Genomic DNA, 13,560 nt, shown 5'->3' on the forward strand with positions numbered 1-13,560 from the left:
AAGAAACCAAAACCATTCTAGAGATTAGGTCAGAGACACAAAGCATTCCACAGGCTCTCCATTTTTCTAGCCACAGGTAGGGTCAACTGACAATGATGTTAGCTGGGAAAACTGGTAGTCACACCTGCCGTGCACTGTTTGAGTTTGGGGATAGGAGAATTGGTAAATGAGTGGTAGAATATGAAGGAAATACAATTCTGTCACAGCTTTGATTTACCTGTGTTTCTTGATGCATGGAGGGCATGTGATTCATTCCTGTGGATGGTTCTGAATCTTCACACGTAATTCTTTTATCTTCATCCCCCATTATTTATAATTAAGAAGATGACAAAGGGAAGAGGAACGAGATCTGTTTTGAAAGAGTATAGATATAGAGCAGTAATTTGAAAGTCTTTTGATTTCAAAGACTTCAGATTGTACTTATTTTTCCCTAAGAATTCTGAATGGCTAAACTATTTGAAATTAGACTATTCTTAATTTTCAATGGCGGTTTTTTTTTTTCTTGATTCTCGTATATTATCATCATTCTTATCTACCTTTTTACTTCTCTTGAAAAAGCCTTTGTTGACCAATCACATTTTTATGATTTCTTTCCCACACTGTTTTTTGAGTTTTACTTAAAAACATTCCAAGCAATATCAGTGTTAAATTGTCCTCTATCATGGGCCAACTGGATGAAGCAGGAAGGCTCCAGGTAACTTTCCAATGTTGATATGAAGAATGAGTCACTAAAGGGAAATCTCTGGATTCCATCCTTTTCGGAGAATCTAGGGTCACTAACTCTTGCCTGGTTCTTATTTCTAAATTAAAGTTTAAAAATACACCACAATTGACTGAGTAGCCACAATGTCTTAGACACTACGAGAAGTGCTATGATAGTCACTTTTTAGTCATTGTGGGGAATTCAAAGATTACCAAAACACAGTGTTTGTTTTCCACTGACTTATCATATACCAGGAAAAATAAATTTATACCAAATAACTAAGAAAACCTGTAAGACTATCGATTGGCTCAATAAACACTCACTTCAACCCATTCTCCCTTGGCTTTCCATGCTATACAGGCTACAAGGCCAATACAGTACTCCAGTTCCTAGCCACTTTTGCAGGTAGAGGTAACCATGTGTCACAGTTCTACATATGAGATTTAGGTGGGAGCTTTGCGGGAGGCCTTTAGAGGATAATACTTTGTACTCTTTGTCCTCTAACATTTCCCTTTCTCCTTCCTAGAATGTAGATACAGTGGCTGGAAGGGCAGCAGACATCTTTCAAGCATGAGAATAAAAGCCCTCTACTTAGGATAGTAGATAAGTAAGATAGAAGCTGGTTCCTTGATGACAGCTTCCAGTTGCTCCATCAGCCTTGGACTGCCAAGCATTGGGGTAATTGTTTAAACCACTATTAATCAAGTTTTTTTCTTCTTTTTTAAATAGTAAGGAAATTTACTCCTAATGCAACAAGTACAATGAGTATCTTGATAGAGGTACACACTACAAACTTGTGGTAGAATCAAAGAGAAAATTATGTAAGAGAAAATTATGTAAGAGAAAGGAAAATCTAATTCAACACATATCAAAGTGCCTAATGTGTTCCAGGCACTATGCTAGACATAAAGACAAGGATGAATTAGACAGGACCCCTCCCTCAAGGAATCATTTTCTCTGTTCAACAAAGTGCCAAGAAATTTGCATTTAAAATTTCAAAGAACATCATAATCTTTCTACCACCACCACCATTTTTCCTAATTACAAAACACAATGGTAACCAGAGTGCCATCTCAAAAAAACCTTTAGTTTACTTTTTATTATATATAATTTATAATATGCTTATATGATATATATGTATATGTATATATGTTAGTATATATACTTTTTTAAATTAAAAAACTTATTTCAAAATTTAGACTGAGAACATAAAAGAAAGTCAATTGACCAGAAAATGTTAGACTCAGAGAAAACTTGTCTTAAAGGCATGGAGGCAAGAAAGCCAGTGGTGTGTGAGGGGAAACTGCTGGAGCCTGTGGCAGGAGGCTAAGAGTAACGGGAGATCAGGTTTAAGAGTTAGGATGTCAGATCTCCAACCACAGCATCTAGCCCTTACCTTCTGAAGTTAATAACCCCAAATATGGTAACTGACAAGATGGGCTGGGTTCGGATTTGGATAAGCCTGAGTCTGAAGTCCATCTCCCTCATATAGCAAATTGCTTAACCTCTTTGTGATTAATTCCTTATTTATGAAAGGGAGACAAGAATAGTTCTAACTATGCACAGTTGGCATTCAATAGTGTTGGCTATTGCTAACCACTCATATTCCTTCTTCCTGATTATCATAAGAAGAATCTTTAAGAATTGTTTTGTTTTCCCTATTAAGCAAGACAAAGTTAGCTCAATCTTGAAGAATTTACTACTTAATCCCATTGATTTTATTTGGTCATGATTTTTCATCTGTTTTTGAGGCCCACTTCTTGATGAGGTGGATGTAACATTCATTTCTTCACCTTTCTCAGTAGGAGAATTACATAGAAATTCTTTGGCAGTATCACTAGAATCATCTCTTTCATGAAATTCTCAAAATCACCGAGTTCTGCCACTTACAAAAACTATTTTTAAATAGTCACGAATTAGAAATTATTATTTTTAGTAGACACAAACTATTGGTTAAAATGAAGCCTTTGTGAACAAATTTTATTAATGTTATCACGGGGTCCTTTTAAACATCAACAACACAACTTGGTATGTTATAACATCTGTGGGATTTATATAATTTTACATCCCAAAAAACTTCCCTATTCTCCAATACTCTCAACCACAAATGCCAAAATACTTATACATGATCAGAAACTACTGCAGAAATAAAGGATAAAATGAAATACCAGTCTTTTAATAAGCCCAGTAAGAGATCTTACAACTAGTCAGCTGTATTTGTTTGCTCTCTGCTGTGTTTCCAATTCTAAAAGACCATTTAAAACGCATGTCTCACTTCAGGAACCCACTTAAATTCAGGAGAATTTCAAAAATGTTAGCTTTACTTAAAGTGACCATGTTCATGGTATTTATTATTCACAGTCATTGGGTCTTGAAATTACAAAAATGACCCTTGAAGGGCCATAAAAAATGTCATGAAACTCTTATTAGAAAGTTTATTCTCTTTACTCATAGAAAGGTTCTTAAGGACTCACTCAGAGCCCATTAACCCTTATTTTGTTTTGTTTGTTTGTTTGATTTTTGAGAGGAAGTCTCCCTCTGTCGCCCAGGCTAGAGTGCAGTGGCATGATCTTGACCCACTGCAACCTCCGCCTCCTGGGTTCAAGAGACTCTCCTGCCTCAGCCTTCTGAGGAGCTGGGATTACAGGTGCCCGCCACCTCGCCTGGCTAATTTTTTTGTATTTTTAGTAGAGATGGGGTTTTGCCATGTCAGCCAGGCTGGTCTCCAAGTCCTGACTTCAGGTGATCCACCCGCCTAGGCCTCCCAAAATGCTGAGATTACAGGCGTGAGCCACCATGCCTGGCCCTTATTTTGAAAACAATTCTAATGACTTTGCTCCTTTGTTTTCCAAACCCTCAGAAGATTAGGTGTTAAATATTAAAATTCAGGAAGAGATTGCTGTGATAGAGGCAAATTGAGAGCAGCATTAGTGACTGATGACAGTGAAAGAGATGAAAAAGACAGCAATCTAAGAGTCATGAAATGTGGGGATACATATCTTTCCACAAGGGATATTTATAGTGTTGGCCTGCCAAGCACCTTTCCCATCACCTTTCTTGGTAACAGCACACGAATTTTCTTTTGTGAACTCCACACCTCCTCTATTCTCCATCCATGTGGTCATGTGAGATTGTCATTCTGACTTCCCCAACCCACATGCTCCACCAGTGATCCAGGGATGAGGATCATTGACAGCCCTGGTCAATAAGGGAACTCCTTCCTCTGGTTACATTGATGGTTTCAGGCATGAGGACTGACACATACCTCACCAAAGAGAGTCAGCTTTGGGTATTCACTGGAACCTTTGGGAAAGAGCTCTCTCTTGGTGTTGCTAAACCTAGACTTGCTAATGAAAACACTTGTGACACCCAAGAAAGCTCTCCAAAGAATGAAATGACCACAGAGCAAAGAAGATTCTCAATGTGGAAAAGGAGGAAAACTGCAAATTAATCACCACATTGTTGGTACATCCAGAAGCAGCTACTTTTGAGTTAGATGAGCCAATAAATTCCTTTCATTAAGACAGTTTGATTTGGGTTTCTGTCACTTGCCACCAAATGAATCCTCAGTAAGAACCTTCATACCTGAATTGGCCCTGAAAGATCTCCTGTATAATAAATAATGTTTGGAAAAGTGATTCTCATACCTGTAGTCCCAGCACTTTAGGGGGCCAAGTCAAGTGGATCACCTGAGGTTAGGAGTTTGAGACCAGCCTAGCCAATGGTGAAACCCCATCTCTACTAAAAATACAAAAATTAGCTAGGCATGGTGGCAGCCACCTGTAATCCCAGCTACTTGAGGCAGGAGAATCTCTTGAACCTGGGAGATCATGCCACTGCACTCCAGCCCAAGTGATAGAGTGAGGCTCTGTACCCCTCTAAAAATAAAAAGAAAAAATTATGTTAGTATATTTTGTGTTTAAAAGGCACTAAAATAGATAGTACAATTTAGAGATTTTGTTTAAACAGAATGTTAAACTAAACAAAAATTTGGTATTTAATAAAATAGGTGTCAGTTATCCAGAAAATTAATTTAAGTGAAATGCTTTGTTTTTCAAAACAGTGCTGGTAAAACGAAATATTGTATGTAATGAATCTTACTTTCTCATTATATTCATGGAAGTCTTTTAAAAACCCAACATTAAACTACTTCTTAGGTACCAGAGAAGGTTCAAGAGAACTGTTAAAAATTTATCTGAGACACTGGGTGTCTGTGATTGAAAAATTAAAAAGTAGGAGAAATATAGAGAAACTAGATGGTTTCTAAGTAACTAAGAATCACAGATTAATGGAATAATAATAGTTGGGAAGCCCTTTAGAACCGAACTAGGCCTACCTCTTTAATATTTAAATGAGAAAATTAAAGTTTAGAGAAGCTAAATAGTTTTTCTCAACGCAGCCAATATCGGCCTCATAATAAAACTATAAAAGTTTGTATAATGAGATAGTTCTTTAATTTATATCTTTGACTTCATGTCATTTCTACCAAGTCACTGCATTGCATTTTTTAGTTTCTGCTATAATTCGTTTAAAATCCTACTCATATATGCCCATATACACCTGTAAGTTTGAAAACACATGCTGAAAGTAAATGCAAATATTTTTATTTTCTACCTTGCATCATCTTCAGCTTTACACTTTCCCATTTTTACAAATGTTATAGAGTTTATTATAAGCAAAATAGTTATTAATCCATTTAGACTGTACAACGTTGGTGGCATGACACATTTTGTTTACATATTTTGAATTATTGGTGCCAGTGTGGTGGCTCATGCCTATCACAGTACTTTGGGAGGTCAAAGTAAAAGGCTCTCTTGAATTGAGTTCAGGATGAGCCTGGGCAACATAGCAAAACACTGTCTCCACAAAAAAATTAGAAATTAGCAGGGAATAGTGGTCTGTGCCTGTAGCCCTAGCTACTTGTGAGGCTTAGATGGGAGGACTGCTTTAGCCCTGGAGGTTGAGGCTGCAGTGAGTCATAACTGTACCACTGCACTCAGCCTGGGCAACAGAATGAGACCCTGTCTCACAAAAAGAAAAATAAATGAAGTATTCATCAATAGACTAAAAGATAACTTGCCATATAGGCATGTTTTAAGATTCTAAGAATTAAGGAGCTTTTCTTTTTAAAAAATTCCAGTTCAACTGAGATGCTCTGAGAGACTTTTGTATATCAGAAAATTATATTGAGAACTAGGAAGGCAAGGTATCTTTTAGATAAGGGGTCCACAACCCCAGGGCCATGGACTGGTATCATGTGGTCTGTCAGGAACTGGTCCACACAGCAGGAAGTGAGCAGCCGGTAGGTGAGCCAGCAAAGCTTCATCTGTATTTACAGCCGCTCCCCATCACTAGCATTACTGCCTGAGCTTCGCCTCCTGTCAGATCAGAAGCAGCATTAGATTCTCACAGGTGTGTGAACCCTATCGTGAGCTGCGCATGTGAGGCATCTAGGTTGCACACTCCTTATGAGAATCTAATGCCTGATGATCTGTTACTGTCTTCCATCACCAACAGATGGGACCGTCTAGTTGCAGGAAAACAAGCTCAGGGCTCCCACTGATTCTATATTATGGTGAGTTATAAAATTATTTCATTATATATTATAATGTAATAATAACAGAAATAAAGCGCACAATAAATATAATGCACTTGATATCCTCCCGAAGCCATCCCCATCTTCCTGGGTCCAAGGAAAAATTGTCTTCCATGAAACTGGTCCCTGGTGCCAAAATGGTTGAGAACTGCTGTTTTAGATAAACACTAAAAGTGCCTGTATGCAGAAACAAAAGATTTTTTCTGCTTCTGAATGAAATGAAGATATTGCATTATTTAAACTGATAAATAACCTGTAAATTATATTAGAAAAAACTTGATCTGTTTCAAATGGCAAGATTTTATAGATCTTAGAAATTCAGTAAATAACATGAATTTAGTCAAGGTTCTATGGCTCAAATACAGAATCCAACAGAAGAGTGAGGTCTGGCTTAAGCAAAGGGACTCGGGTGTTACGACTATCGTGACTGCCCACTTGCTCATCGGTTAGTAGGTGAGGTGTTTTCTAAAAATACTTGCGAAGGCTGCAGCCCATTCATGCCTTTCTCTAGCATACCCAATATTCAGAGTTTCCTACGGGACTGATTCCCATATTTAGAGACTCTCTTGGCTTAATTTGAACGTTATCTTCTAGTATCAGGGTCATATGCCACCAAAATCATAGAGATATGAAGTTGAAATAAAGTTTTCTTGGCTGGGCATGGTGGCTCACGCCTGTAATCCCAGCACTTTGGGAGGCTGAGGTGGGCAGATCCCCTGAGGTCAGGAGTTCAAGACCAGCCTGGCCAACATGGTAAAACCCCATATCTACTAAACAAATACAAAAATTAGCTGGGCATGGTGGCGGGCACCTGTAATCCCAGCTGTAAGCTGAGGCAGGAGAATCATTTGAACCTGGGAGGCAGAGGTTGCAGTGAGCCGAGATCAGGCCACTGCACTCCAGCCTGGGTGACAGAGCAAGACTCTGAATAAAAAATAAAAAAGAAAAAAAAAAGTTTTCTTAATCTTTTCTCCTCACTTGAAAGAAAACTGTCCTTAAGAGATCAAGAATGCAAGCAGTTTGATATATGTACCTGTTATGGAATAAACAGAAAAAAAAATCCTTTCACAGCGTTGCCTTTGGGAAGGGAAATGGAGGAGGAGTGGCTGGACTTTCATTTTTATTTTCTACATTATTAAGACTTAATAGGATTTTCTTATATAATTTTAAATACTTTTTTTTTTTTGAGATGGATTCTCGCTTTGTCACCCAGGCTGGAGTGCAGTGGCATGATCTTGGCTCACTTCAACCTCCGCCTCCTGGGTTCAGGTGATTCTCCTGCCTTGGCCTCCCAAGTAGCTGGGACTAGAGGCATGCGCCACCATACCTGGCTAATTTTATATTTTTGTTAGAGATGGGGTTTCACTATGTTGGCCAGAATGGTCTCAAACTCCTGACCTTAGCCTCCTAAAGTGCTGAGATTAGAGATGTGAGCCACCCTGCCCGGCCCAAATTTTAAATACATTTAAAAATAATCTACTCAATTCCCAAAGCTTTAGAGAAAGGAAAATGATATCACATTTCTTGGTAATATTTTTCATAGATACAGTCTGGTGATTTGATTTGAGGTAACTTAATTTCACATGCCACAATTTAAAATCATTTTTTGTAGTTGTGATTTTCAAAGATGAGTAACTGCCTAAAATCACCAATAGCAGTGGTTTTCAAAATTTTCAAGTTTGGTTTTCATGGTTTTTTTTTTTTTTTTTGAGACAGTTTCACTGTTTTGCCCAGGCTGGAGTGCAGTGGCGAGATCTCAGCTCACTGCAACCTCTGCCTTCTGGTTTCAAGCTATTCTCCTGCCTCAGCCTCCCGAGTAGCTGGAATTACAGGTGCTGGCCACGATGCCCAGCTAATTTTTCTATTTTTAGTAGAGACGGGGTTTCACCATGTTGGCCAGACTGGTCTCGAATTCCTGACCTCATGATCTGCTGGGATTACAGGCATAAGCCACCGCACCCGGCCCTGGTCTTTATATCTTTATGTCAAATATCTTCCATCAAATGAAACCTAATCCTTAAATCCTACAAATGGAATGAATAAGGCAGTGCTGCAGGAGCCCTGTCTACTCACCCCTGTTCCTTCTGGCAAGTGAAGCATACTTTGGAAACCATTTCTGTAAATATGTTTTCACATAGAGAGATATTTGTCAAATGTTCTCTTTTTCAAATTATCTTACTAATCTAAATGTTTACAAGTACTTTCTGTAATATTCCAGAAGAAATAAAGAAACTATCAACTTGCAAATGTCCATAGGCTCTCAGTCAAGTAAAATAGACTTACTGCTATCATTTCAGTTACCGCTAAAAAATACGGATAAAGACTTTTTATTCTTGCTATTTGCCACCTGTGATTTGGATAGGCTGACATTTAAAGGGGTAATCTTACAGAATATTTACATATATTGCTTGCTATGGTTTGAATGCTTGTGTTCCTCCAAAATTCAGATTTTGGAATGTAACTGCCAAGGTGATGGTATTAAGAGGGAGGTACTTTGGGGAAGTGATTAAGTCACCAGCACTCAACCCTCATGAATGGAACTAGTGCTCTTATAAAAGAGGTCAAAGGGAGCAGCCTAGTCCCTTTGGCTCTTTCCCTTCCACCAGACTAATGCATAACACAGCATTAGTCTCTTCCTCCATGTGAAGAACACATGGCAAGAAGGCACCATCTTACAAGCAGAGATCAAGTCCGTATCAGACATCAAATCTAATAGGCACTTGGATCTTGGACTTCCCAGCCTCCAGAACTGTGAGAAATAAATTTTGATTACTTAGTTTGTGGTATTTTGTTATAGTAACAAAAATGGACTAAGACATTGCCAGAGTACTCTGGGTTATATTCATGCCTTTGAAAGTGCATCACTGTGATTGTTCAATACTCTGTAATGATAGTAATAACAATAATCTCCTACCTTTGTGTTCATCCATTCGTGTGTTGAACTATAGGTTCTTAGTCTCATATAGTATTTCTATATAGAACATACAGAAACATTCCAGTTTCTGTATTTGCTGAACAACACTGATCTAATGCTCATTTTCCAAAAGGAGCCCTACCCAGCAACGAGGAATTCAGATCAGGCTCAGAGTAGGGCTTAACATTTTCTTAGACAATTAATTGCTAAAATGACTAACAACATTTCCCTGGATGAGAACTACCTTATCTGAAAGACTTAGGTGTATCAAATACATGGAGCCAAGTTACCACAGGAAAACAACTGCTATTTTATTTGGTTAATTGATTTAGTAATTCCATTGACTCATGAAGCAAAACACTACATAATGAGATAAGAATAAAAGGAAATTACCCCTACATAAGAAGGGACCCAATACTTGCTTTCATTCTTTCTATTCTCTCCCCTCACCAAAGTGAAATAGATTTAGTAAAAGTTTAAAATATTATTTCTAGGTCCACTAAAATCAGAATCTACAGAGACTGAATCTACCCCAAGTGGGACAGACATGACTTACTGCCTGTCTAAATGCCAAGTATGCAGGTATACCAGCAGGTCCCTTCCCCAGCCCTAGGGATAAGTCACGATTGGTGTAAATCAATCTCTGTAACACCATTCCTCTTTGCCACTTATTGGCTAAGGACTGAGCATGATTCATTTCTTGCCATTGGAATTTGTAGGCAAGATTATTGGGGCACATTACATAAGATTTTCCTTCTTAATAAAGACAGAGAGAGAGGAGGAAAATCCTCTCCTCTTTTTGTCTTTAAATGACCAGGTGAAGAGGCAAGGGAAGTTGGGATTGTGGATGGGTTTCTTGGGACAATTCTAGCAGCCATCATTCACCCATGAAGAAAAGTCAAGATTAGCTGAAGACAGAAAGCAACCTAGAGCCCTGATATTATTGAGCTACTGAACAAACCCTGGACCCACCTACCTTCAAACATCTTCATGTATGAGAACAGTAAATCTGTATTTTTGAAGGGAGTTTTGGCTGAATATCCTGTTACTTGCAGCCAAAAGCATCCTAACCAATATAACAGGTGATTTTGTTGCAGAACCATCCCTGAGAAGCCCTGATGAACGCGGTGATGAGGAACCTCTGTCTTATAAACTTTAGCTTCTATCTCTCTAGCTTCTTGATACAGTGCAAAATCATCACAGACAATGAATGATCAGACTACTGCCTTTGTATTGAAATTTCTCAAAAATGTCCAGAAAATAACATTTTAGAACGTTAAAAATTAGTGCCAAGGTTTTCACTGCCATTCTTTTAGTCAACAGAAATTATTTGGATTGTAAGATTATGTATTTCCCCTCCTCTACCCTGAAGTTAAATTATAAGATTTGAATACTGAATGAAGAAAACTTGGACTTATAAACATTTAGTTGTTTTCCAAATTTCCTCTCATGAAACAAAACAACAGCAATAAAATATCACTACTACTGCTGCCGGGAGTTTCATTTCTGCTTTTTCTACTTGAAAAAATTCAAAATCTAACTCAAATGTCACCTTCTCAGTATTTCCTAACTCCAACATTGACAAACTGTCTCCCTCGTTCTCCTCTCTGAAGATTCATTCATTCATTCAACAAACAAGAGCTATTAAGCTCTTGTTATGTCCTAGTCCTTGAGCTGAGGATTCAGAAGTGAACAGTCTTAAATAGTTCCTATATTCAGATCTTGCAATCTAGTTAGAGGATGATAAATGATTCCTAAGCAATCAATGAACTATGGTTAAGTTTCAATTTTAGACACATGAGATAACAACCCCATCTCTTAATAAGTTTCATATCCTTTTTTTTTTTTTTTTTTTTTTTTTTTTTTTTTGTGACAGAGTCTTGCTCTGTCACCTAGGCTGGAGTGCAGTGGCACAATCTTGGCTCACTGCAACCTCTGCCTTCTGGGTTCAAGCGATTCTCCTGCCTCAGCCTCCGGAATAGCTGGGATTATGGGCATGCACCACAATGCTCAGCTAATTTTTACATTTTTAGTAGAGATGGGGTTTCACCATGGTGGCTAGGCTGGTCTCAAATGCCTGACCTCGGGTGACATGCCCACCTCGGCCTCCCAAAGCCGTAACAAGTTTCTATGGTGTGCTAGGCACAAGAGTAACAAAGATGACCAAGATGCAGTCTGCCCTTTAAGGGAGGGTCAGAGACTGATGCGTATTTACCAAAATCGTTTACTCTTCTGCCGGGGTCCATAGTACATTTCCAGTCTCCCCTGCAGGTCAGTGTGGCACGTGACTGAAGTCTGGTCAATGGGATGTGGACATAAATGGTATGTGATTTCCAGTCCTCACCCATAAGAAACAATCCTCATGCAACCCTCTAATAACTTTTCTTTTTCTGTCCGTTGCCTGGAAACTAAGGACTCCAAGGTCTTAGGGGATGGCAAAGCCATAATATAAAAGGAGTTTTCGTTCCTGAATAATTGAGTAGAAGGCCATGGAAACTAAGGACTCCAAGGTCTTAGGGGATGCAAAGTCATAATATAAAAGGAGTTTGGGTTCCTGAATAATTGAGTAGAAGGCCAACAGCTGAACACGTGAATGGAGTTGACATGAACGAGAAATAAGCCTGAACTATGTTTAGTTACTGAGATTTTGTACTTTATCTCTTACAGCAGCTACTGCTGTCTTAAGGTTATATTCTTCAGTCAACAGCATTTGATGATTCTTAGCACCTCGAGGATGCTAACCCAGTCCACAAAGGCAACATCCTCTGGTTAATCTGAGAACTGAAATAAAAGCAAGCAAGAAAAACCCACGCCAACACCTGACAACAGTAAACAGGCACGTGCGCGTCACCAGGTGTATAAACAGAAAAGGCTGGGCCCTCGCTCGCGTCTCCGGCCCAGCAGGCCTACAGGGTCCCCGCCGCGGACGCAGGGTTTATTTTTACCCTTAGTGTCTCTGGGGCCTCTCACCTGGCAGTCTCCGGCGGAGTCGACCAGGCTCCGTCTGAACGATTAGAAAGGAGCCGCTGGGGAGGCAGCGGAGCCTGGTCTAGCCACCGCGCTCTGGGGTTCCCGGTTCGCGCATCGTCCCAAGCAGAGCCGGGAGACTGCGGCGACTGCAGATAACCGGCCTCAGGGCGCGGCACCGCGTGTAGGCAGCCCCGCCTTTCGCACATACCCGCGGGGCGACTCCGCGCGGGGAGCTCCGACCCATCGGCTCCCGTACAGGCTCTGGAGTAAGCGTGGGCTGGTCCGGGGCCCGCAGCGGCAGCCCCGTGTGCCTTCCGCCGGGTTTCGGGTTGGGCGGCGCGGGTGCAGAGCCGCGTGCGATGCCAGAGGCGCGTGGCTTCCCCCGGAAAGGTGGTGCCAGGCCGACCACTTACCGGCCCACGTCCCGGGGCCTCAAGCGGCACCGCGCGGCCTTTCAGCTGCTTATCCTCACTGGGTGGGTCCTCAAGCTTCTGCGGCCAGGACCAGCGAGCTCCCGGGGAAGCTACCCGGAAAGCTTACCCAGAGAGCTCAGACCCAGGCGCCGAGTCTTCCCGGAGATGACGAGACCCCGCGCAAGGAGCACAGCGCAGGCTCCTCGGGACTCCGCGGCGCAGGCCGGGCAGCCCATTGCTTGTTTTATCGTTCCCCGAAACCAACCTCTAAGTTGTTTATCAGTCCTCCACCTTTTAGCTGTACTTCTTAGAAGTGTCTTCTCAGCTGCGGTGGGAAGATAGGATTCTTTCTTAAAGTGACCAATTAAAGGGCGGGATAAAAGACTTGTTCTGCCCCCCCCCCCCTTTATCGCTTAACACCTGCCCTTCCTGCTGTATTTTAGATTTTTAACGCTTCTATCAGCAGTGATTCTATTTCATTTAATTCTCATTTCATGTTTGTATCTTCCTTTTCTCTGCATTTCCTCTTCTGTGTGTGAAGACGCGCGCACCCCTTACCTGTTTTTCACTCCTGTAAGCAAGTGCCAATCTTAATCACCGCTTTTCAAGCAAGGGAGATTATCCTCAAATTTCTCCACCAGACAGAAACCATTCATTCTTGTCTCTCAGGTCCTCTTTTGTGATGAACCTATTGGATAGGTTCCATCCAATACCCTTCTTCAGATCATCTGAAATGATTGTTTTCCTAAACTGAACTCTTCCTCTCCTAAAGCTTGCAAAAATTTCTAGTGACATTCAGTTTCCTCTTACCACAGGAATGACATACATTTTTTCCTTTTAGTCATATGTACTTCATTAATATATCACCTGATTTGATTAACATGACTTTGAAGAAGATTGAATTTTTTGGCTAGATTTTACTTCGTTTTTATGGCTGATAGTGTTTATAAAAATGTTTTATTGT

General features: G+C 40.2%; 1 protein-coding gene across 3 annotated transcripts in view; it reads right to left on the reverse strand.

Moving 5' to 3' along the window:
• The window catches only part of SLC9B2 (solute carrier family 9 member B2), a 52,582-nt gene extending 39,657 nt beyond the window's left edge, over nt 1-12,925 (reverse strand). The window contains exons 1-2 of one of the 3 annotated variants that reach the window (XM_078002037.1): nt 12,597-12,925; nt 218-349 (exon numbers count right to left, since the gene is read on the reverse strand). In XM_078002037.1, coding sequence (XP_077858163.1) covers nt 218-307 — 90 coding nt within the window. In that variant the 5' untranslated portion in view covers nt 308-349; nt 12,597-12,925. Of the gene's footprint in view, nt 1-217; nt 350-12,183 lie in introns of all 3 variants that reach the window. The other 2 variants (XM_001110438.5, XM_078002038.1) reach the window with 2 other exon arrangements.
• Between the last annotated feature and the right edge of the window lie 635 nt (nt 12,926-13,560).

Source organism: Macaca mulatta, chromosome 5 (genome assembly GCF_049350105.2).
Source record: "Macaca mulatta isolate MMU2019108-1 chromosome 5, T2T-MMU8v2.0, whole genome shotgun sequence".
Taxonomy (NCBI): Eukaryota; Metazoa; Chordata; class Mammalia; order Primates; family Cercopithecidae; genus Macaca; species Macaca mulatta.